Consider the following 24,345-nt stretch of genomic DNA (forward strand, 5'->3'; position numbering starts at 1 on the left):
AAAGCCTAAATAATAATAATAATTACACCTTAGCTTTTTCTTCAACAGTGCCAGCTGAAATTATACACAAACAAGATGTTTGGTGGGTGTTTTTTTTTCCTCTGGAAACCAGGAGAAAAGCTGTTAAATACTACATATACTAGAATATTGATTTTAATAATACTCAACGTGCACATCAGTTTCATTGTCAGAATCACTTTAAATTTCTGTATGTTACTAATAACCGAAGAGCGTTATTCAGCTTTATAATGTAGTAGGCATTGTCCTTCATATATATTCCTAAAGCAGGATGTATGCTGTACATTTATATACAAAGTTGGTCAGAGCACAGACATTGCAGTGTCATGCTTTCATTCAAATTTCAGATGCCATATGTTCAGTACAATCGCACGGCATCAAGATGCAACATATTGCTTTGCAAATGCAAATAATTTCACACAGTGGCCTTCATGACTGGGAAGGGGTAATGAAATGGGCTATATTTTACACATATGAAAAAATAAATAAAAGATTTATCATAAATATATGGACCAGTATATGACGTTGAAGAACAAGAAGCAAAAGGGAAACAGTGCTCTTGCATAAAGATCGATTCTCTTTGCTGCTGATGGAATGACTGGCTTGGGAGGAGGAGGCTTCTTGTTGTTCTTGGCTTGAGATTTCCCGAGCCCATTGTTGACTTCAATGGGCTTCCCATAACAGTCATAATTTGATAATTCAAAATCCCTTGGCAAGCTTCCAACGATGCTGAAATCATTGGATCTCAGATCAGATTTCGAAGTGCAAACTTTTTTGCATCTGGTCTCACCAACCTATGAAATAAAGAGTGAGGGGAATCATGATCGACTCGCCGCAACTCATTAGCAAACTTCATGCAGCTGCTAAAGAACACTGCAAACAAACATACAGAAAATTACTTGTTGATAGGGATACATTACATCAGACTAATTTGTGGGATGGTTATGTTATAAAGTACTTAAGGATGATCAGTCAATCATATCAACTAATCCAAACATTCATAATTGTCTAATTTTTCATGCACAAGGTGCATCATGCTCTGCAATCTGCTATAGTTAGACTCCTTCATTTTAAGATGATAGAAGGGGAGAGAATATTTTTGTGGGAGTATTTTTGGATATTGATTCTGTGCTGATGAACCTGCAGACCTGATATTATTCTTTACTTGCATTTTTCTATGCTCTGAAATCCATAGTCAGAATTAGCCCTAAAATTCAGTATTTGATGCAATTAATTTCAGTTTGTTCTGGTTCTAAAGAGTTATCAGGTCAGGATCCTATACCTCATCCTAGGGTGACCATCTTGCATTGTACCTGTGGAGTTTAGTGCCTCTCTAAAGACAGATGTAACACTGTTCTCAGCACTGAAGAAGTGTTAACTGGGAAATCTAAATCCAACTACAGAATTCCTGTGTTTCCTATAGCTCTTCCAGTGCTTTTGGGGATCAAGCAATACTTTTCTTCAGTACGGAAAAAAGGTTCCTATATTCCCTTCCTTGGATTTTATAAAGTTTTTATTTCAGATTCAATACATCTCTAGGAGAACCAACCCCACACTGTTCAGGGAACTTGAAGTGATTTCGAGACTACTTGCAAGGCACTGTGCTTTGTGACTTGGGTAAACCTCTCCCAGACTTTCACTTCAGTTGGACTACTCAGGAAAGCAGAGAGAAAAAAAAAAGAAGGAAGAGTACAGACTATAAATTTATTCACATATATAACCTTAGCATTGGTTGAAAAACTGCTAGTTTTCAGACTATACCCAGGGACAACTGACACAAATGTAAGTTTCAATAAGGCTTCCTGGAGCCACTGGTCCATTAAAACTGTTATTCCAAAAGCTGCCTGTCCCTTTTACCCTTTAGCTTGTCTCTCCTCCACAATGCCCTCAGGTATTTTACCCTCAGCTCTCTCCACCTCTGGTTTTCTGCAGTTTTTGGCTGATAGTCTGGGATATTTGCATGGTAATATTTTGTAACTACTAAAATAATAATAATAGTGTCATAAAATACAATACCAGGTTTATGGATGAATAAAAAAATTTTTGAAGACTATTATTAGCTTCTTCTATGACAGTGACAACTTATCCTGCGTGGAAAGAACTGAGGCAGTCAGGAAGTGACTTAAACTTTGACTGGGGCTTTTACTCCCATTATTGACAAAGCTGATTCTATGCAAGGTGGAAAAGAAGCACGGCACTATTCCTTCTGAAAAAAAGTGGATACACCTTCCCAAATTTTCCAGAGTTCCATTTCTCATGAAAGTAGTACATTTTGAAATTGATGCATTGAACAGAGGTGCAGGTTTGTCCTGGTTCCATCCAGGAGAGGGTTAATTTTTGCAGTAGCCAGGAGGAGGCATGGCCAGGGCACAGAGGTTATTCTATATCACCTCATGTCATTGCCAGGGTTGGGAAAAGGGATTCTCTTCTGGCACAAAGACTTCTGGCCAACAAAACCTGCAGAGGGAGCCATCCAGTATTGTCTATTTCTAGAGAATTTTTCTGTGTGAATAATTTCTTTTCTTACATCTTTTTTTGCTAATATTATTGCTGTTAACTGCTTGTTTTCTTATCTCATTACCATTTTCAGTAACTTTTTCTTATCTCAAACCATGATCTTTACCTTTCGCGCCTCCACTTGGAGCAAGGAGGTGGAGCAGTGCATGGTTTTAGTGGGAATACTAAAATGAAGAATACCATTCCTAAACCAACACAAAATCAAGACTCCAGGTTATAAAAAAGAAAAACAAGATAGGTGTTTCCTACGGCAGGACAAAACTATACACAGAAATCTCTTGCTACTGTCTCCCAGCCCTCAAAGACCTGACAGCCTACGACAGTTTTCATTACTGGAGTAGCAGGGGCAAACTGTCTAGTAAGGTGGTGACTGAGATAAACATGATTATATGACCCTGGGTGATAGGATGCTATTATTCATCAATCTGAGACATTCCTTCCAATCAGATCATATCCAATGACATAGGTAATGAAGATATAAAGCAGGCCCTTGTGCAATGAAAAATGAGCTAGCAGGACTGGGGTGCATGTTAACTGAAGAGTCATAGGAATATTAGATTTTTTCCATGGTCAAACCCAGCAAGATTTAGTGAGGCCACTACAAGAAATAGAATTGTGTATGGAATTATAGGCCTCCTTTTGGATTTGAAACCCTGTAGTCCATTCCTCATACTACCAGCAATACATTGTAAACATTCAGTGACACTAATTGTAGCCTAAATTCTCTCATTTATAGCACAGAATACTCCTGTTCCAACTGCAGTATCTAGAGTGCTCCCCTAAAGGCTGTTACAAGTCGGTTCTCATTCCCATTCAGGACTGAGAGTGGATTCTAGGTCACCTCTGCCTTATAAGCAGAGAACTGTTCACAGTATGTTCACACAGAGCTCTGGTTAGTTCAGTGTCAGCTGGAGCACTGATTTATCAGGGTGACACAATTTTCCTTGTATGAGCAACCTGGCCCAAATTTTTCTTTAATAAGTATATGTTACTTTTGAAAATAATTTAATCTCTTTCCTTGGCTTTACAAATCTGACATTCTTCTAATTACTGCACTCAGCTGCTGCATAAACATATTTTTAATTTTTTTCTCATATATCTCTTAAACTTTCCAATGTTTCTGTTGTTTTAATCTAAATTCACTCCAGTTGACTTACAGCTTTCCCTAAACAATGTTAGATAATATAAAGTACATATGATTATCTGCTTTTTATTCATTTTGCCCTGGTTTGTGCTGGAAGCATAACAATAATCCTAATAATACCTCTGCTCCTCCTCACTTTCCAGATTTACTGCACAAAAAACTTACCAAAGGCTACAGGAACCTTTCTGTACAAAAAATATTCTAGGGCTTGATTTTAGAGTACTACACTGAAGATGTGTAAAGAAAAGTAAAAGGTTAAATGTTATATCCTTTTGATTTCATCCTGACACAGAAAATATTTGATGTCACTTGCCTTATCCTGCCCCAGCATCATGACCTGTGGGCCAGACCCAACCCACAGGAAGCTTCCACCAGATTTATGGCTTTTCCCCAGCAGGGGATGGGGAGCAGCTCTTTGGGAAGAGAAGGTTTCTGGGATAATGTAGGGACACCCTGCATTCCCAGGGAGCTGGACAGTGACTCCCTGTCTCTCTGGCATCGATTTGGGGGGGAAGGGGGGAGGGGGCGGGCAAGGAGACCACGGGAAGGTGACAGCTCCTGGGGCTTTGCCCAAAACACAGACCTAGTTCCCTGTTTCTTCCAGGACTGGACCATCTTGCCTAGGTTTGGTAGGATGCACAGAACACCTGTCTGTTGGTGAACAGCTCAGAATTACCTAAAAATGCCTCCTAGAATCCATAAGACCCCTTGTGACATCCTTTCTCACCTTTTAAATAATTCAGGCTGACTGGGCTTGCTGCCAAGCTCAGCACCTGCTGCTGCTCCAGAGCTGCAGCACGTGTGCTTCTGCAGAATGGCTTTGGTTGCAGAATTAGGGGAATAATGTGAGAAGAAAATCTCACAAAGACTTTGGGAAAAGAGATGAAAGAATAAGTGCTGCCTCTGCATGCAGACTGCAGGGAGGAGCAGCTCCCCAACTCTGCCTCTGCTGCTTCTCCTCACTTTCCACATTTACTGCCCTAACTAGTTACACTAGATTTTCCTTTAAAAACATCCAGGATGGAGAATTTTTTCCATGACTTTGTTCCTCAGAAACATATGTACCTTATTTCTAATCTGAATTTATTTGGCTTCAATGTTCAGACACGAGGCATGACTCTAGTTAGTCTGATGAACTGCTGGTACACAGAGATGGTAACAAATCTAACCTTGATTTTGCATAATTCAGATGATGTAACCAGCCTGACACGGGAAGCCAAGAAAAATGTTCTTAAAGAGTTTCTTACCTTCACATCATTACCTCTGTCAACCTAATTGATAATGCTTCAAAAAGTTATATTCAGTTTGATTAAATCAATAAACAGAGAGATCAACTTTAATTTCACTGACCCATTTATTAGCTAACATGGGGCTGAATTATGAGTAATATTAAAGATAATTAATACTTACAAACAATAATTATTAGTCAGAGCCCTGTAAGCTATGCAATATTCTCCACTGATTGATGTCAGGCTTATGATTATTCATGTTATACCACTTAGCTTTTTAAAGTACTGGCACAAAGTTAGCTTCTTGCTGTACTTTGAAACCCTCTGAGATTTAAAGGATTTATTAAAAAATCAGCATTAATGTTCCACAGCACTCACAGACCAGCTCTGTAAAAAAATTCTAGATGCAACTAAAGCTGAAATCTTGATTGTAAAATGTCTAACTTTAATAGTTACTGTTTAACATTCTCAGCAGCTATGTGAATGAGAGCTATTTCATCCACACATTGAATATATTTGGCTTTTCCTCAGACATAGAGCAGAGTATTTGTTCAATCCTTTTCTCTTTTCAGTTAATTCTTGATACAGCATCTCTACCTCTACATAGTATAGCATCATTACTCATCTTACAAGGTATTGTATATGCAAAGTAACTTCCTATTGCCCTCAGTTATGCTAAGCATATATTGTTTTTCTCACTTACAGAATGGTTTTAATGAGTTCAGCTTATATTAATTGCTATTGCCTCCCATTTGCCAGTGAGGAGAAAAGAGAAATGCTTGAAGCTGAGTTAGTTTTAAATCTTTGGGGAGTTTGTTTTCAATTGTGCTGTTACTTAGAGTTTGGGGTTTTTCTTAAATTAGTGTAGCTTTACTTCTGGTTTGAACATTATTAGCTCACCAGCCCCATTTACACTTTTTGCTTAAATTCTTCCATCCAGATTGGACAGTAGTCAAATTTGTGAAATCTGACCTTTAACAGACTTGATTCAATTTGTTTTGCGCAAATAGAATAAAGATCCTTTTCAATTGACTGTTCATCCGGTGATCAAGTCCTCTTTATCCATCAGGATGAAGTGCAATACAAAAGCCATCATTTTTGACAGCAGAAACATATTGTCCATAACTCCTAGCAAGGCTTCAAACATGCTATAGCACTGGCAGCTTCTCAAGCCCAGCACGTGTCCCTCAGGCTGAAGAGCTTCCCCTCTGGAATGCTGTGTTCCCAGTCCAACACAGCACACCCTCCTTGCCAGAAAACCACCTCTGCTGCTGTGCTCCCAGCCTCCTGTTGGCAAGCACATCTGTCCCCAGTGCTGCCAGCTCTGGAAGGGGCTTCCACACAAGATGAAGGAGGAGTTTTTAAACAAGATCTGTTATTCATCTCTCTTGCACTTGTTTTGTGCTCTTCTCTTGCTCTTGCCATAATGATAGATGCAGGTCATCAATAATTGTTCAGCATTTGTCTGTATTCATACTAGGTATATTTTCCGGCACAGCTCAGCAGGAATATGCTACCACATTCCAAATATTCCTTGCAAAGTAAAGGACAAAAAATATTAATGCATAAAATATCACAGTATTACAGCACAGCTGAGGTTGGCAGGGACCTCTGGAGATCATCTAGTCCAACCCCCTGCTCAAAGCAGACTGCCTGGGGCCTTTTTACATTCGTGTTTGAATTATGTCCAAGGATGAATACAGGAGTCACTGGAGCAGAAAGTACCTACTCTGTACCTGAAATGCTGTCAGGAACTATTAAAATAGGCTGCAGCCTGTGGTTTTGTGTACAAGGTAAAATGTGAGCTGGGTTTTTGGTGGTTCTACAATAAAAAAATTGAGTCTGGAGTTCCATGTGAGGGGAAAAAACCTGGGAAGACTAGGATACCACAGGTCACCACCAGTGGTCAAGTACATTGCAACTCAGTAGAGATGAACATATCTCTGGTTTCAGAGCCTAGATGTGGCTCTGACAAGATAAAGCAAGCAATAGCACCACTTTTTAAAAATAACTGGCATTAGAGCTATTACCACCACTTGCATAGTGCTATTCATCATCTGCCAGAACCATTCTTTTAGCAAATGTTCTCTCCAGTCATTAGCACATTATCTGTGGGGGACAGCTTCTAAAAATGTGCTTGATGAAAATGTGACTTTTCAAATTGAGGGGTGTTGTTATAGTTAACAGTGCAATCTCTCACTGTAATCACGTCAGCAAAGAAAGACAAAAAAATGATTCATCTTCAAAACATTTCCCTTTTTGCTTGTTTTTCTCACTGTATGATGTTTCATTGCTAGGAAACACATGCAAACTCCTGCTGAGGATTCCCAATAAAAAGCCAGTGCAAGCAGTTATCACTAGATTGCATAATTTTCTCCTCTGCTTAGAACAGCATCTACTTGCAGCCTCTATGAGCTGAGGGAGCCAAGCTGTATTTTCTCATGGCTTTTTGCCTCTAAGTGCATAGCCACTGCTTCTCCTAGAAAAACACATCAGAAGTGCTTATTTTCTCTTCTTTTCCCTACAGATTCAGGGTGATCTTGACAGACAGACCACTTGACTTTAATAAGACAGTCATATTGATAAACCTCTGGGTTTAAAATGGCACTGACATTTCAAGAGTTTAGTTGGAGGGAGCATGACTCATAAAGCTTGGACTTGAGGGGTTGGTGTATGCTAGCAGCATGCAGCTTTTATATCAGCCATTTCCCAGGATCTGCTGAAGTTGCTATACATCCATGGAAGCCTTTCTCCATCTTTGGGTGACTGGCAAATTGTGAGCACTCCTTTCACTCTGCCATCTTCACTGTTGGGCATTATTGATCATGACCACTGACTATTGATACAGTGACAAAAGTGCTTTCTGATGACAACTTTCAATGGACCCTTGCAGGTTCTGCTATAGGGGATCTCTTCTCCTAAACTGCAATTATGAATTAGATTAAGCTTTTAATATTTATGATACACTGAAAAGCTTATCCATTTAGTCCATAAAAATGGAACAATAGCTACTTGTATTTTTAGGGATTATCATGAGGTTTTGTCACGGTTGTTTTTTACTAAAATAAAATATACCAAGGCTCCAAACCAGATCCATTTTAACTTTCACAAATGGAGCAAGTACATGAAAACAAGTTGTTCCACAAAGACTGGAACCAGGGATGCCTGATCGCCCCACTTGCTTCCTTCTGATCCTCCTTATCACCAAGAATCTTCTCAAGCCAGCAAAGGGCCTGTACCCCACATGCAGGCGCTTTCCCCTGATCTCCTGCAGGGACATCGCTGCTGCAACACTGCAAAAGCAGGAAGTGCACAACTTGCTGCTCAGGGAACACAGACTGCCTTGGCATCAGGATCAGGGCCATTTTAAAGTGAAATAAAGTAACTTCACTTTTTAAATTTGATTCCCCTCTAAACAACTTACAGATATGTATCAGCACTATTCAGTTAATGTTTCATAATATGTAAGAGCTTAATTTAAACAGGAGAAAACTTATAAATGGAATTATTCATACTCTCTGTTTTTTCCCCACTTGGAGTTTTCTGCTTCCATTTCTTTTCTGTTGCTTTTGCCTTCAAGTCCCATCTGGTCTATCCACTGTTTTAAGCTTAGCTGTGCTGACATTTCCAGCTACACTCTCAGTCACTTTTGCCTGAATATCACTTCCTATGTGGAAAAAGAACATCCTTAAACATTTCCGTAGGACATATACTAATTACAGGGGTGCAGTTATAAGTCATCCTTTTCTCCTAAAGTCACCTAAGTCTTTCCAGACATTTAGCAAAGTATTGCTCTTGCCTCCCACACAATCCTACATGACCCTGATGAGAAACAGCTCCTGAAGTTCTGGGACAGCACTCTGGCCTCTTTTTGTTTTGTATTCTTTATGCCTTTCAACATACAGTTTTTTTCCATTACCTGCTTCTTTAATGTTTCTCTCCCTTGCATATTTTCCATATGACAAATGCATTCTCTACTTGATCATTACTAGGTCTGTATGGGAGCAATCCAAATTTTGTGAGGCAGGCCTACTTTTGGATTAGAAGTCAGAGCTACCAAAAGATTTACACCTGTTCTGATTTAGGACTTTAGTACACGCTTTTCCAGGGCCAAGAACTTTCAAAGTACTCCTACGCAGTAGCAGGTTCAGAGAGGGAGTTTTCAGCTAGGCAGATTTATAGCTTTCAAATATATAAAATCTAGCATCACTGTCCTACCACGTCCTGATGATTCATTGGTCTGGGACCTTTTTCTATCTCAGCCTGGTCATCTTCCCAGAAATTACCAGCCCAGGATACATTTCCTCTGGTAGGTTGTGTTTCAAAGCAGGTGGATTAGTTCAAGTTGGATCGTTAGCCATGAGCTACTCAGCCACATGACCAACTTTTACAGCAAGGAATACCTGTTTCCACTACGGCTTGTAAAATAATTTTTTCTGTAAATCTCTGTATAAAGATCATCAGTAGCTAGTGGAATGTTAAAGGTCTCTCATAACAAATTGGGAAGACTGGGAAGACCCTGAAAAGTGCAGGTCAAACATGAGAAGCTGAGGCTGGCATTTCAAGATCATGGAGGGGAGATGCTACAAGAGAAGGGCAGACTGAATTCTGAATTCTAAAAACCTTCAGCCTACTGCTAGATACCACTCATGGGGAACATTGCTGAACTTCTGTGGATAATAATTCCCCTTCTAAGTCTTAAAACACACTGTATACCAGTGCCTTCTTGAAAAAAAATTAAATATGAAAGCACAACATAGGTAATAATGGCTAACTTTGTTTTCCACTTGGATATGACAATGGCATGTACCTTAGAGGATATGCATACCAAGGAGAATCAGTAATTTAGCAATTGGTTTTGTTCACACTACTGAAAAACTGTAAATTTTTGTTAAACTTGTAATTTATCAAGCTGAACACTTGACACTTTTTAAGTACTGGAAACAGGAAAAATATACTATATGCTGCTTTGCTGGATTTTTGCAACTATCCTGTCAGAGGAAACAGCAGAATTTGGGACCTGCAGATTGCTGAACACAAAATTTTCCCATTCAGTTCAGAGAAAGCAAAACCACAGCAGAACTATTTTCTTTCTCATGTTACCTAGGCTTGGGGAATTACTCATGACACAAGTCAAAGCAGTCATGGGGTTACTCTAAGCTGAGACTAGTTGCCTACCAAAACATTTCCCAAAGATTCTTCTACCAGATGAGAATTATAGTAGTTAAGTGTACTGAGATGCAGGTATTGCAGAACAGTGCAGCTACCTACATCTCTTTTGGACTGGGGGCAATTAGTTAATCAAGCTGGGACAATCCCAGTTTGATACTAAGACAGGATATCAGCCATTCTTGCATAAACTACTACTTCCTTAAAGAAACATTGAAGTCACTCTGTACCAATATTACCATCTGGATTTAGCCCAGTAGCTTTATTTTATACAACAGAATTGCCGAGTCATTGGAAAGGACCAGCCAAATTCATATTAGACATGTTGTAGAATAACATGTTTTCTTCTGCAGAATAAATGTCAAGTAAATATCACTTAGGACTGAAGGCAGTTGGACTGGGATGTCTGAAAACTCTTGGAGCACAAACAGGGACTTCTAAAATATCAGGAATTTAGCATCATGATGGAAAACTTTGGCCTGAGTGAAGATGTACATGTCACCTTTAACCATATAGTGAAATCTGACTGATTTACACATAAACTCCATCTGGCAACAAAAGAAATGCAGGAGCTGTTTGACACAAACAGACAGGTCTTTTGTCTACAAGTGCCTTGACTTCTGGATTCCTGGCTTCATAGGCATGCAATGCAGTGCAGCTGTGGCCATCCCAGGGAAAGCAATGAGCGGGGTGTTATTTGAGTATGCTCTCAGCAAATACTGTCTGAGAGTTCTGACCTCTGAATAGTTACAGTTTGACAGCTGCTATTTATTATGAGAAAAACAGCAACTGTAAAGCTGCTTGCCAGTTTATTTACCTGAAGCTAAGCAGCAACTATGCTGCTGCGATATTAAAGGATAAATTTTTCACTTGGAACTTCTGACCCCAAATCACTAGGGACCAATTGGTCAGGTTGCTGGCCATTAGTTACCAGCATGTTTTTACTGTCTTGACCCCTTCCAAGATTAAGCAGTGTTCAAAATTGTTACAAACCTTATATTCCTGGAATTGGGTTAATAGAGAAGAATGCTGAATTTGCATACAAAGCTTTGTAGCTCCTACCTGTAAAGTGCTGATGTGAACGGGAGTCCCTGTGCCATTCACAGTGTTCTTCTTGGCAGCATTTCCACCCTTTCCTTCTGCTTGCTCTGCCTTGGCAATCTTTGCTTTTTCAGCTTCAATTCTCTTTGGATTGTTTAGCATTACCTGAACCACAGCATATTCCACCAGGGATGCAAACCCAAAGAGAAGGCAAACAATCAGCCAGACATCTAAGGCCTTCACATAAGACACTTTGGGAAGTTCAGCAGCAAGAGTGGTACATTCAGATGCCAAGCTGAGCACTGAGAAAATACCTACAAAAAGAGAAAACAATGTATTGAATCAGAAAACTTCCCTTTAATGACACTGGCTTTGCTCTTCTGAAACAGACAATAGTGAATGATGTTTTGCAACAGTGAATGGGACTTCACAATGTGGTCGGTGCAGCAGGTGTACAAAGTGCACATGCCTTTAGCTAATGAACAAGTTAAACACTTAGGTAGGATAGTGCAGTTAATGATGAATTACTAATAATGATTACCTTAATTTTATAAACAGAGAAACAAAAGAGTGAGGCTAAACTGATTGTTATGGTTTACACGTCCCATCACACATCACACAGTTGGGAAATGGGCTTTCCAAAGACTTATCTTACAATGTGCATCTAATTCTGGGAAGGTGGAAGAGAAATATATGACACTTAAACCAAAAAACTGAGTCCTTTAAATTAGAATAGCACTGTCCCAGAAATCTAAATTGTGCTATAGCAGGAGCAATTCTCTGAATGAGCTGTTCACAAGTGTGATATTCAGACCTTAGGTAAAAGGGAAGTTTTTACTGTCGAGCAAAGCTTTATGAGCAAATCAAAAAGCCTTTGTTCCCAATTCACTGAGAAGATGAGAACATGGAGGTGACTGAGGGTCACAGTCATTCCCTATTTGAGCTTCCAGGATCAAGAAGAAGCTTTCTAGATAAAGGGCATTTCATGAAGCCCTTATCATGAAGAAAGCCCACATGTGCAAAGGCTCTTAGGTCACACTCATCATGGATTTCACCAAGCATTTCCTCTAAAAAGGTTTCCAAATGTCACCATCAACACAGGATTCATATCACAAGAGACAAATACAAGCCTGATGCCAAAGAAAGATTTCTGACAACCTCCTGTGAAAATAGTAGCATGAACAGCTACATTTGGAAAAAGCTAACTTTAGAAATGGCTGTCATGTAGGGAAAACTTCGTTCAGTTTCCAAGTTCAGAATGTCTCATTTAGGCTTTGTGAATGGTAATGATAAAAATCTTTATTTGATTTATTTGATTATTGATGAGTGGGAGGCTAATGAAATAGAATTGTTGTCTATAAAAAATGTTGGCCAAAAGGAGTCTCAACTGTGTTTTTTATAGTGCATTCACAGAGCGATTATTTCCTTCAGATCCATTTTAAGTAACTGAGGATGTGAAAATGTAAATTAAAATTAAACTATCTGTATTGGCCTATGAAAATATTCATTTCTACTTGATCATGAACAACACATTCTTTAGCTACTGTTCCCATTTGGATTTCACTAAGATTGATATGGTACTTTATTTAGCATTAATCTCAAATGGACAATTCACTAGCTCTTAGAACACTGAAGCATAAAGAAATGTTTAAAGTCATGCGATTTTAAACCACAAAATTTTATAATGCTTTATTTAGAAATGTGTAGCATCAATGTACCACTGCAAAGCTGGAAATTTTTTTTGTCCATGGTGTAATAAAGAATGACCAGATGTGTTAGAACAGAATGATCCAGCAAATACTGAACTGAATCTTCAGTGTACACTCTGGCTTACTTTCCATCTACTGTATCTGAAGCATTGACATACAAACAGTGTATGCACGTCAAACAGCTCTGCACACCACTCGGCAGGCCATGCCAGAGCTGCAGTCCTGTGTACAACCCTATTAGTCAAGATAATATTGGTACTATTAAGTGTGTCCTGCTATTTCATAATAAATGAAGGGACTGCCTACTATGCTGGGCTGAGCAGCATGACTGAATGAATTTAAAGTACCCTCATGAAGCAAGTCTCTAATGAAATAAAGCCAGTCAGGTAACAGGAATGCTAGCTCTTTTCCAAATATCGTTTCTATTAATCTTCGGAAAGACTTCTCCAATAGGTAGCTATTGAGAGCCTTACTTATTATCCTGCTTTCTTACTCATCCAAATGTTGAAATTCCTGTAAGTGCATATTGTCTGTGTTTGCAGCATCACCCGTGCACAGACGGATCAGACTTGTCCAGGCTGAGAGGAGTGGAGACAGTGTGCTTGTCATCCAAATGCTGGAACTACAATCAAGTGAAGTCTTAATGCTAAGGTGAAGTTTACAGGACTTGGAATGAGCAGAGTTCAGTGAAAATGATGAGTGGATAATGGAAGTGAAGTTGCTTTCAGGGTCCAGTGTCATGTAGCCAAAGCAACTGAGAATGGCTCAATGGTGTTACAGAGGATCGTGACAGTACGTGAAAATGCAGGTTACCCAGTGGGACTCTTGCAGCACTTGCATCAGGATTGATCCAAAATGACAGCCAGGATAGAACAACAATTAGCAGTGTAGGAGCATAAACACCCATCATGTAAAATCCAACTTGTCTTCTTAAAGTGAAGATTACTTCTACACAAGTGTAATAACCTTTAAAGAAATAAATGCATTAATGTTCAATGTGCTTTGCAGGTGAACTTCTGATCCACATCTTCCAGGTCTTTTTCTGCTTAAAAGCAAAAGTTCAATGCTTTGATTTTCCTTATAAAGGTAAAGACTTTAATTTGAAAAAAAAATCAAAACACAGATTTACTTAAGCACTAAGTTTGGTTAGGGTATGGTACATTGTGCTCTGTAAGGAACCCTTCCACTTTTCAAAGCAGAAGGAGGCTGAAGTGACTCCCAGCTTGATGCTGGCTTCAAGATGCAGTTCAGACAAAACCAATGGAGTCTAGCAGTCCTACTAGCTTAAGCTCAGCTGAAAATCCTACTTAGCATTAATTTCTGCAAAAGATGAATTAAGAAATATTAGTCCAGCAGGTTTAGAATGGAATGAGGTGAATGAATGTGACTAACCAGAGATCTCCTCAGTACTGAAAGTTAGTACAAATGAGTTCTAAAATTGGTAAAGACATTTTTAAAAAGACTGTAGAAAAGCTGCAGATTTTGTAAACAAGGAACAATGCATCAAATCTTTTGAAATTAACATCTAAAGCATACAAACTTCAGATGATGTTTAAGATTAATTCAACACAAAACAAAGTTGCAGTTACTAGGTGTTTTGCTGGAGATAACAAATGTATCAAGAAGTCTGATAACCAGAAAATAATTTCTGTCCATATTTTCACTCAATTAGAAGAACTGGAATTATTATGTTAATAATAACACAACAGTGTTGGAAAAAAACCTGAAAACTTCAAAAACTATTCTACCACAAGAAAAAGACATTCCTATGTTATATTACAACATCTTCAAAATTCAAATCAGACTGTATTTATTGATCCAGGTGGTGAGATACTTATTTAGAAGATAGAATATGTCAAAAAGTTCTCCATTTACCTCCCATATTGTATCAATTAAGTGCTGTACAATGATACATTGTAAAAGTGCTGTTTAGGTATAAAAACAACACAACAACAAAAGTAGAAAACATTAAGGACAAACATCCTTTTGTAGAAGACACTATACTGTATTTTATAGCTCATTCTATCATCTTCAGTGATCACTTGGCTGAAAAATTTTCCCTCTGTAATTTATGAGTGGATTCCAGACACTTTTAGGTTTTGTTTTCAAATGAGAGATGACGTTCAAAATCATTATTTGTTTGTGTTATGTAGAAAATGCATTCTGCATGCCTTCATTTGAATAATATTTCATCAGACAGAGTATGGTATCTATTGCCCTCACCATTCAGCTCAAAAGGACCTATTTGATGTGTCATAAAATTGATGAATAACAGGAAATTTGCAAATATAAATATTCAAAGTATTGCTACAAAAGCAGCCCAGATTTGCTGACCCTCTTTCAACTTAGGTAGGTGTGATAAAACATCCATTGACAGAAATAGGCAGTAAAGATTGAGGGGTTTTGCAATTTTCAGGAAACTCCTACATAAGCCGTAATTTTGAAAATCTGCTCCTTGACACAAAACTTCTCTTGATTATCTGACAAAATTATTTAGCTCTGTGTGTGAAATCCACTATTAAAAAATACCTTCAGATTAAGAATTTTCAAGTAAATAAAAAAATGGAGCATTAAAAACAGCCTTTAAAAATAGTTCAGCGTACTAAATATTCGACTCACATTACTAAAATATTAATTCTGGTTTTGGTTATGAGATTAAACGGAGGTTCTTTACAGAATGGATTTGCAGTAAAAGAATTGTGAAAACTTTTCAAAATGGCTCTTTCATGTTCTTTCTTTAGTGTTCAAAGCACACACACAGAATGTGAATATTTTACTGAATATTTTGCACCATGTCATTTGTGGTCACAAGTTGCTGAAACTTGAGAGAACACCAGTGATTTTCTTTGTGCATAATTCTTATATATTTTTCTTTAGGGTTCCTAAAACCTTAGGGTTCCTAAAATAGGGTTACTCTCTAAAGTTTTTTAGATGTTTGACTTCAGATTTAGGGCATACCTCAAAATAATCACAATAGAATATACATTTTACAATTTTCCCATTTTTATGAATTTCATTTGGGAAATGAAAGAATCTATTCCTTTACTTTTTCACTACTTTATGGACTATTTTTTTCAGCAATTTTGTTTTTTAAATAGGAACAAAATATTTTTCTCAATGCTAAGTAAGGTTTTGACATATCCTGAATGCCATCACTGCTAGATGCTGGATATGCTTTCAAAAAATCAGAATTTTTCTGAAGAGAGAGAATTTCTTATTATTTACGAATTATAAATGACCTGTGAAGAGTGGATGAATTATGTTCTTAGGATGAGATCTCACTCACTTTGCAGTTAAAAACCAAAGCACACATTTATTTTCATTATCTTTCCAAATTAAATTCTTAACTCTGAGGTCTGCTAAGGTACCTTGAGACCTCCCTAGGCTTGGAATCTATCACAGGAGCAACTGCAAGTAACAGAGCCTCCACTCCAGCTGAATAGCCAACAAGAAACTTGCAGAGGGTCCTCAGAAGCTGTAGCACCACAGACTTCCCAATTGAGTTTCAATGGAAGATTTATTCCCATAATGTAAAAGCACTGACTAAAATACAGCTGCTCTTGTAGAAAGTCTTGTGGTTGTCACAGCATGAGTAGTTTGCATATAATTGTAGGCAGGAATCAATCAAGGTGAAAAAGGTAAATCATTAAAAGCCAGAGTACAGAAACCATTGGAAAAATTTGTGCCAACATTAAAAAAATAATCATAGGAATAAATAAATAAATAGAGGGCTGAAGATTGTAAGCAGCTTTCAAAAATGGCAGAATTTCCAGAGCATTTAGAGAAAGGAAGAATCTGTAGAGTGAAGCATTTGGAATTACATTCTAGTACTATCCACTTATGGAACAAAATTCTAACCAGAAAATCAAAATTTACCTACTTTGCTGCAACTGGCATGATTCTGCACAAGCAATCTTTCAGAAAAGTTCAACATGTACAAGCTTAAAGAGGTATTAGAACCACAGAAATAAAATGGTGTTAATAAGATCATGATATCTGTAAGTAAAGCCCAGACAAACATTTAATCTCTTCTTCAACTTGGATATTTCTGTATTTGAACTAGTTTGCAATGATCACATATTAAACTTACCATTATATGAACCACTCATTAGTTAAAAGTAATCTATTTTATCCCAGGAAATGTAAGATGTGGACTGGAATATTAACCATTAACTATAAACAGTAATTGAAGGAAGCTTAGAGTTTTTTACCAAGGAAATAACTTACATTACCTACCTGTGCCTTTGTAATACTTGGTACAGTTACCATATTCAATGTCCTCCTTTTTAATATCAAACTGAGGCAGAGCAATTTTCTCTAGCTGTACAGGATCTCCAGACTGCCAGATAAACCGTAAGTCATCAGTTGTGTAACCAACTGCAAGACAAAATAATAATAATGATAATAATAATAATAATAATAATAATAATAATAATAATAATAATAATAATAATAAAGATCCAGCTCAATCACATTAAACTCTGCAAGAAAACCTAGCATACATGTATTGTGTATCTTTCAGTCTTTTTATCTTCTGTTCAAATAAAAAAAAAGAAAATTAAATAATCCACAGCTGCATTTTCATGTGGGCCGAAGTTGGGACTTAGTGGGTGAAACATTACATTACCAGCAATATTAGGATGACTAAGAGGTATTTGTTACAGGGTGTACCTTTCAAACAAAGAAAGCAAGGCTGTATTTTCCACAGCTTTCAAGCCTCCATACTCATTCATATTCTACTTCAGCAAAATATGAAAAAGACAAATTTTAATGAGTCTGAGTAACTTCAAAAGAATTTAACAACTCAATTACGGTGATGAATCTTGGTGTTTGTGTAAAACAACCACACTGCTTATTTTCTCAGACTAAAATCCCTGATTCATGGCAGCACTGCTATTCAGGAAATACTTGCCCAGTAACTAGAGCAGATGTGCAGTCCTACAGAAATCAGCTCAGTGCCTTCCTGACCCACTGAGGACAGACAGACCTCAGCAAACCTCTGAGTGCCCAAATCATAATATATACACCAGCACCAAGTGAGAGGCAGTGCAAGTTAGACTCACAATTTTCAAGAAAAAAGCAATATTGATTAAATATGCATAATCAGAATCATGATTTACAAGCCAATTTTTTTGCAACCTTCTGTTCATTAAAGATTAACTTAATTCAAACAGAGATAATGTGTGTTAGATGGGAACACAGATGAGGAAACATAAAAAAGATGGAGTTGGAATGCATCACTTTGCAGTTCAAAGCCTGAGAAAAATGTTTAAAGAGCCATTCTTTTTCTGGAGGCATTAAATCATTCTTTTTAATTTTTGAAAACCAGCTGTGATTAAGAAAGTGAAACTGTTCATAAATGATGTCTTTATTATTCACAATAATTTAATAAAAATCACAATGTTTCAAAGCTTCATAATATAATACACTATAAAAAAATTGTTTTAATGTTTCATTCATAAAATCATTTTCACCCCGTTCCAACACACAGCATGTCACAAAACTACCAAGATCCTTTATGATAACAATTACTGGAGAGGGAAAATTGTGTCTATAGAGAATATGTAGAACTGGGGATTATAACTGTGGATATGAGAACATCTTAGTAACAACTGATGACCTTTTTTGATTTCAAAATTTAGCAAGCAAAAACAAAATGTTGATTTGAAAATAATCTAATAATAAAACTACCAATGGCTAGCAGGGAAAGAACTGGAAGGACAGATAGGAAGTCATGGGTACCCTTCTTGCTTTTGATAACTGAATTAAAAGGTAGAAGAAAGCTTAGTCCATAGTCTTTTCCAAGAGGCAAATTCATTGCATTTGAGTATATCATCTTAGCATGTTTTTTTTAACCAGTAGTTTCTCCTTGCATGACTACACCTTTCAACACTTGTAATGTAAGTGGACTTGCTGGACTGAGAAATTTTAAGTGAACTTCTCTTAGTATTAGTAATTCCAGGTTAACCCCAAACTGACTTGGGTTTTCCATAATGTCCATAATTGGACATTATGGAAAACCCAACATTTTCTGTAATGTTTTCTATAACTTCAGCTAATGTACATACATAGTAGTGACGAACAAAATTACTATGGACATACTAAAACTCTAAAGATAAATGTTGACAATCAAAACCAAAATTTTAAATAATAATAATAATAATAATAATAATAATAATAATAATAATAATAATAAGAAGAAGAAGAAGAAGAAGAAGAAGAAGTATTTATTACTATTTATTAGTATTAGTATTAGTATTATTAGTATTAGCCTTGTCCATATTGTGATACCCTGCCCAGCTTTGGTTAACCTTATTTTTTCTCCACTTGTGACTCTTTTCCCTAGCCTCACCTTTCCCACTAGACCTGCTGGAGTAAGAGCTGAATGAGTTTATATGTTCCAGCAGCAGCAGACTGGAACAGGTCACCTTCCTTCTCTCTGCTTCATGCTCATCCTCATTTAGGAAAACAGAATTAGCATGAAAGTGGGATGACCAAGGATTAAACTGTTGGAAAAAGCTGTAGTTGAGTAGACAGCTACGTATTTGGGGCACGGAAAGGAAGATGGATTTCAGAAACATTTTGTCTGTAACTTCCAGCATGGCACGAAGCCCTTCAGAGATGTGACCTGTCTGCCCTGTGGTAAGATTAAATCACCTGGGGACCAGGAATAGATGCCTGACTGCATCCATAACACATCCTGAAACCACTTTCAAAAGGTTTGATACTAAATGATCTCACTCCTTTGGCGTCAAATACTTTTCCTTTGGTACTGTATCAAAGGAGTTCCAAACAATTACCAATGTAGGTACAATGATGATACAATATATCATCAATGCAAGGGGATAAATTGGGCCCCCAAAACCTACAAAGCAGCACAGGTTGCGGAAGTTAAAACCACCTGGCAAAACCATTCTTTTTTCCAAATGATATGTTTCCATGTATCTCAGTTTATTGTAAATGCTCTTATAAAAGGCCTCAGATATCATTCTGGTTGATAGCAAAAGCTAAAACTAAGAGTGCACAGAGCCATAACAGTAAGAAACATCTTAAATAGGGAAATGTACGTTGGTAGGAACCAGTGAGTATCAATTTCATGATTTGTTAAAAATGCTGAGATGAAGTAAACAGAATTAATAATTTTTGTTTGATTCTCATGCATGCCTAGAAGAGAACTGTTTTTATGGACAGAGGGATTTACATACAGCTTTCCAATTGCATCTTGCAGCGCTGCGTATCCATAGGAAACAAGGTCAAGTCCAAAGGGCATGACAGTGTAATGGACAATCTGAAAATACAGAAATGGTATTTAAAAACTGTGTGAGGTGTCAGGTAAGCAGCAGATGGATATGAGAAAGAAAAAATCACAGGTTTTTGAGTTTCGTCTTCTAAAAGAGCAGAAACAAAGTTTAGAAATTATAATTAGCAGTTTGCAATGGAGATCTTTCTAGTATAAAATAAGACAATAAAATTTTATAGAGGGTTTAAACATATAGAAGCTCACAAATTAAAGAACTACTAATACAAGACAAAATACATATAGGTCGTAGAATAACCAAACCAAATGTCCATACAGAACAGAGTTCTGTCTCCAGCACTGGCCAGTGACAGACTTCTAAAGAAGAATATGACCCTACAGCAATCTGGAAGTGTTATTTTGCCAGATATCCAGCAGCATCCAAAAGTTGCACCTCAAGGGCTTCCCAAACCAGAAGGGATTCCTCAGCATTTGAGGGACATCAACAGATTTTTTTTGTCTCCAAGAACTTATTTTGCTTTCAGCTGCTTTCTGGAATCTAGGTGTCCTGGTTTTACCTGGGACAGTTATGTTTTTTCCCTAGTAGCTGGCACAGCGCTGTGCTCTGGATTCAGTATAACATGGATAACACACTGATGTTTTTGGTGGTTGCTGAGTAGTGCTTACCCTAAATCAAGGACATTTTGGTTTTCCATACTCTGCCAGTGAGAAGGTACACAAGAAGATGAGGGGCAGCAGGGAAGAGATGAGCAGCTGTCAGCAGGCAGTGAGCAATTCTATTTTGCATCACTAGTGTCTCTTGGTTTTATGTCTCCTTCCCTCTGTCTCTTTCATTACAATTAGTATTAGCATTAATACTTCTATATCGTTCTACTTTCCTGCAATTTTTAAGGGGTTCTCAACCCACAACTTCTATGACCTTTATTTTTCTGCTTCTCCTTCCCATCCCAATGAGGCCAGGAAGAAGTGAGAGAATGGTACTTAGTTTCCAGCTGGGGTTAAACCCTGACACCATATAAAGTTTAATATGCCCAGCATCTTGCAGTAAAGAATGACATAGCTAAGCTGCACACACTCTAATTATGCCTTTTTAACTATCCTCAGTCTGTCTCATAGTTCTTTCACTGTAAAAGAAGGCAAAAAATCAATGTCCATCCATTCTCTCTGTGCCATTTGTGATTTAGAGACCTCTATGGCACCACCTCAATTATTTTGCTTTTTCCAGTGTGAAAAGTTCAGCTTTGCTCAGCTGTTCCACACCTTTGACTGTCCCTGCCTCCCTTCCTACAGCTGGGCAGACCAGAATTGCATTCAAGATGTAAGTATAGCATACTTTTATGCACTGGCATAACTTTAATCCCTAATACTTCCAAGAATTCAATTCACTTTCTCAAATAATACTGAGCTATTAGCTGACTATTTCAGAGAACTATCCATTACTACTCAAAGCTAATTTTTTTGGCTGGAAATAACCAACTCTAGATCAATCAGGCTTTATGTGAAGTTAAAATAATTTTTTTTTTCCCTCATGCATTATTTCCAGTTGTTTACATTGAATTTCATCCCATACTTTGTTGCCTAATCATTAGATTGATTTGTGGTTCTTACTGTTGTCTCTTATCTTTACTGTTCTGCCTATTTTGGTATCATCAAATGCACTTGCAAATTCAGTTTTTCAGATGATTTATGTTAAAAAGCACAGAACACAGAATAGATTGTGGGGGTTTTTTTGCGGGGGGAGTCAACTGTTTTACTTCTCCTGATGGGAGCAGTAGCTGTTTATTCCTGTATTCAGTGTCCTAATTCTTAACTATTTCTGCAAGAGCTTTGTCTCATACACATTTTGCCATAAAGTATTTTGATAACTGGAGAGTCCTTCATTTATACATGATAATACCTCTGTAAACTAGAAACACAAGACATAGAATTTATATATTTTAAAAATGTCATCAAACCACAGTCCCTAAAATAATTCATCTTACCTGAACATACATCATGTAAGAAGATAGTGTGCTATTAAAATAAAGAGTATTTTTAAAAGATGGCAATAATTTCTAATGTTATTGAACCTAGCTTTCTTTTTTGCACATTTTCAGACAATAGTTTTTCCATCAGAAACACTTCCATTAGTATTCACTCAATATTCACTAATCATTGACCATTCCTATTGAGCTCATTTATAAATATCTGCAACCCAGAAAAAATATTTGAAAAATATTTCAATGTTTCATTTAACATTTACTCTTTCAAAAGGGAAACTTCTTTCATAGCTGGAAGTTATTTTCTACTTTGAAATATTAATTTCTACACACTTCAAAACTACAAAAGCAGCTGAAATCAAAACCAAGACCTTCAGAGCAATCCAAATGAAATGCTTTGATTGCCCAATGTATTTTCTTTTCTGATCACTGCCAGCAATAGTCTTGAGACTGATTTTTCTCACCCTGTTTTGAAATGGGAAAAAAAGAACCCAAACTCTTTCATATCATTTCTCCTTTTTTCTATCCATTTCTACCCCAGGAAGAAATAGCTCATGTGAACCCAGCTTCTCAAGTGGTTCCCTCTTGAAGGTAATGTTGCAGTATATTCAGATAATCATTTTGTCTCTATCAAGGCAATATGTTACAGCACACATATGTTACAGAAGAAAATTCACTTCCTGTTAGAAAATTTCACCTAATCTCTACAGATTGTAAACTATAAAATCTCCAAATCTGTAATTCACTATGACCTCCTTTTTAATCAACTAATTTTCTGGTTTAAGTGGATAACTGTTTTTGTGTCATCATGTATACCTTTGATAAACCAAGTTAAACCACCAAAAAAGGATATGTTAATTGCAATTCAATTGAACAGAAATTTGGAGGCTTCTGAAAAAATTATATCCAGTAAGGCATAGAACTTAATGAGGATTTTTTCACAGTACTTTAACGAAACATTTGTAAACATTTACAAATTTTGTAATTTCTGCCTTTCCCTATATCTTTAGCAAGTAATCATCATTTACTTTAGTTGCTGTAAAAATTCAAGTAGTGCACAACATATACTGTTTTATTGAAGGCGGTATTTCAGGTATGTTATCCACTCTATTATGCTTCTAGGAACCTAAGAAACTATCAAAAAGATTTAAATTTAGTTAGTTCAGTGTGTTAGCTTAACAAGTATATACACTTCAAATTTCTCACACTTGCAGTGCTATCATCTGATTTCTTTACACAGAAGTTATTGCAGCATTGTTTAGAAACTGTCTCATATAAATTTAAATGTTAGTAATAAATTGTATTACATTACTAAGGCCAATACAGAATATATATTTCACATAAAATCACTTAAAAAAACCAGTTGAAGCATAGAAATAAAATACCTCATGCTGACTAAGACGTCTCCATCCCGAAATATAAAAAGGAGGATATTTTCTTGTGTGACATCATGGAAGTTAGCATTTTTTTCATTTGCAAAGAATAAGTCTGGCTTCCAAAGACACTTAAACATAGTTGGGTCCACTGTCAGTGTATCTGAACCTCTCCAGTCATTGGGCAGTTTGAGTCTGGGGTCATTCCACTTCTGTCTTAGAAAGATGTTGACTCTATAATCCTGATCAGAAGGATAAACCAATATTAGACTAGCCAAAAGTCTAGCAAAAACCACACAGAGAAATAAAACAATTCCATCAGACTTGGAAGAGAAAAAAATTATACCCTGATTTTTCTATCACAAAGACAGTAATCACTATTCAAATTACATTACGAAGCATTATGTTTAACAGACTTTACTATAAACGGATTACATCTCACTCATGGTTTTGAATACAGCAACTTTCCTTAAACAAAGGATCAAATTGCCACTCCAGAGTCATTTTTGCATTCCCTCAGTAAAAGCTCCTGTTACCCAGGCATAGCATGCAGCAGGGCAGAGAGAGGCCATGGCTTGACTACACTAAATGGCTGCAGGCAGCAGGCATGATATCACATCTTCCAGGATATCCTGTGAGTGCCAATTCCAGTTTACTCTCCACTTGGCTGTAGCACACTGATGGCAAAATATCACACTATAAAAGCAGAAAACAGACCAGGTAGGTAATAGATTTTATACTACACACCCAGAATACAGCCTCAGACCTTCTATCAGTGATCTGGGACTATCCTGGTAACAGGAAAACTGATGCCAGCTTGCAACATAAGTGCTGAAGTAGCAGGTATGAAAGGAGAAACAGAATCAGTCTCAAAGAGAAAAACTCGAGGCTTTACAGAGGAAATCTCC

At 37.1% G+C, this 24,345-nt stretch overlaps 1 protein-coding gene across 1 annotated transcript in view; it reads right to left on the minus strand.

Moving 5' to 3' along the window:
- Positions 1-515: 515 nt before the first annotated feature.
- The window catches only part of GLRB (glycine receptor beta), a gene marked incomplete at both ends in the record, with an annotated part of 43,847 nt that continues 20,017 nt past the window's right edge, over positions 516-24,345 (minus strand). The window contains 6 exons of the mRNA XM_084203820.1: positions 516-812; positions 11,140-11,432; positions 13,641-13,793; positions 17,064-17,204; positions 20,033-20,115; positions 23,450-23,679. Of these exons, the coding sequence (XP_084059946.1) occupies positions 516-812; positions 11,140-11,432; positions 13,641-13,793; positions 17,064-17,204; positions 20,033-20,115; positions 23,450-23,679 (1,197 nt within the window). The remainder of the gene's footprint in view (positions 813-11,139; positions 11,433-13,640; positions 13,794-17,063; positions 17,205-20,032; positions 20,116-23,449; positions 23,680-24,345) is intronic.

Source organism: Fringilla coelebs, assembly GCF_963513975.1.
Source record: "Fringilla coelebs genome assembly, chromosome: 4".
NCBI classification, from domain to species: domain Eukaryota; kingdom Metazoa; phylum Chordata; class Aves; order Passeriformes; family Fringillidae; genus Fringilla; species Fringilla coelebs.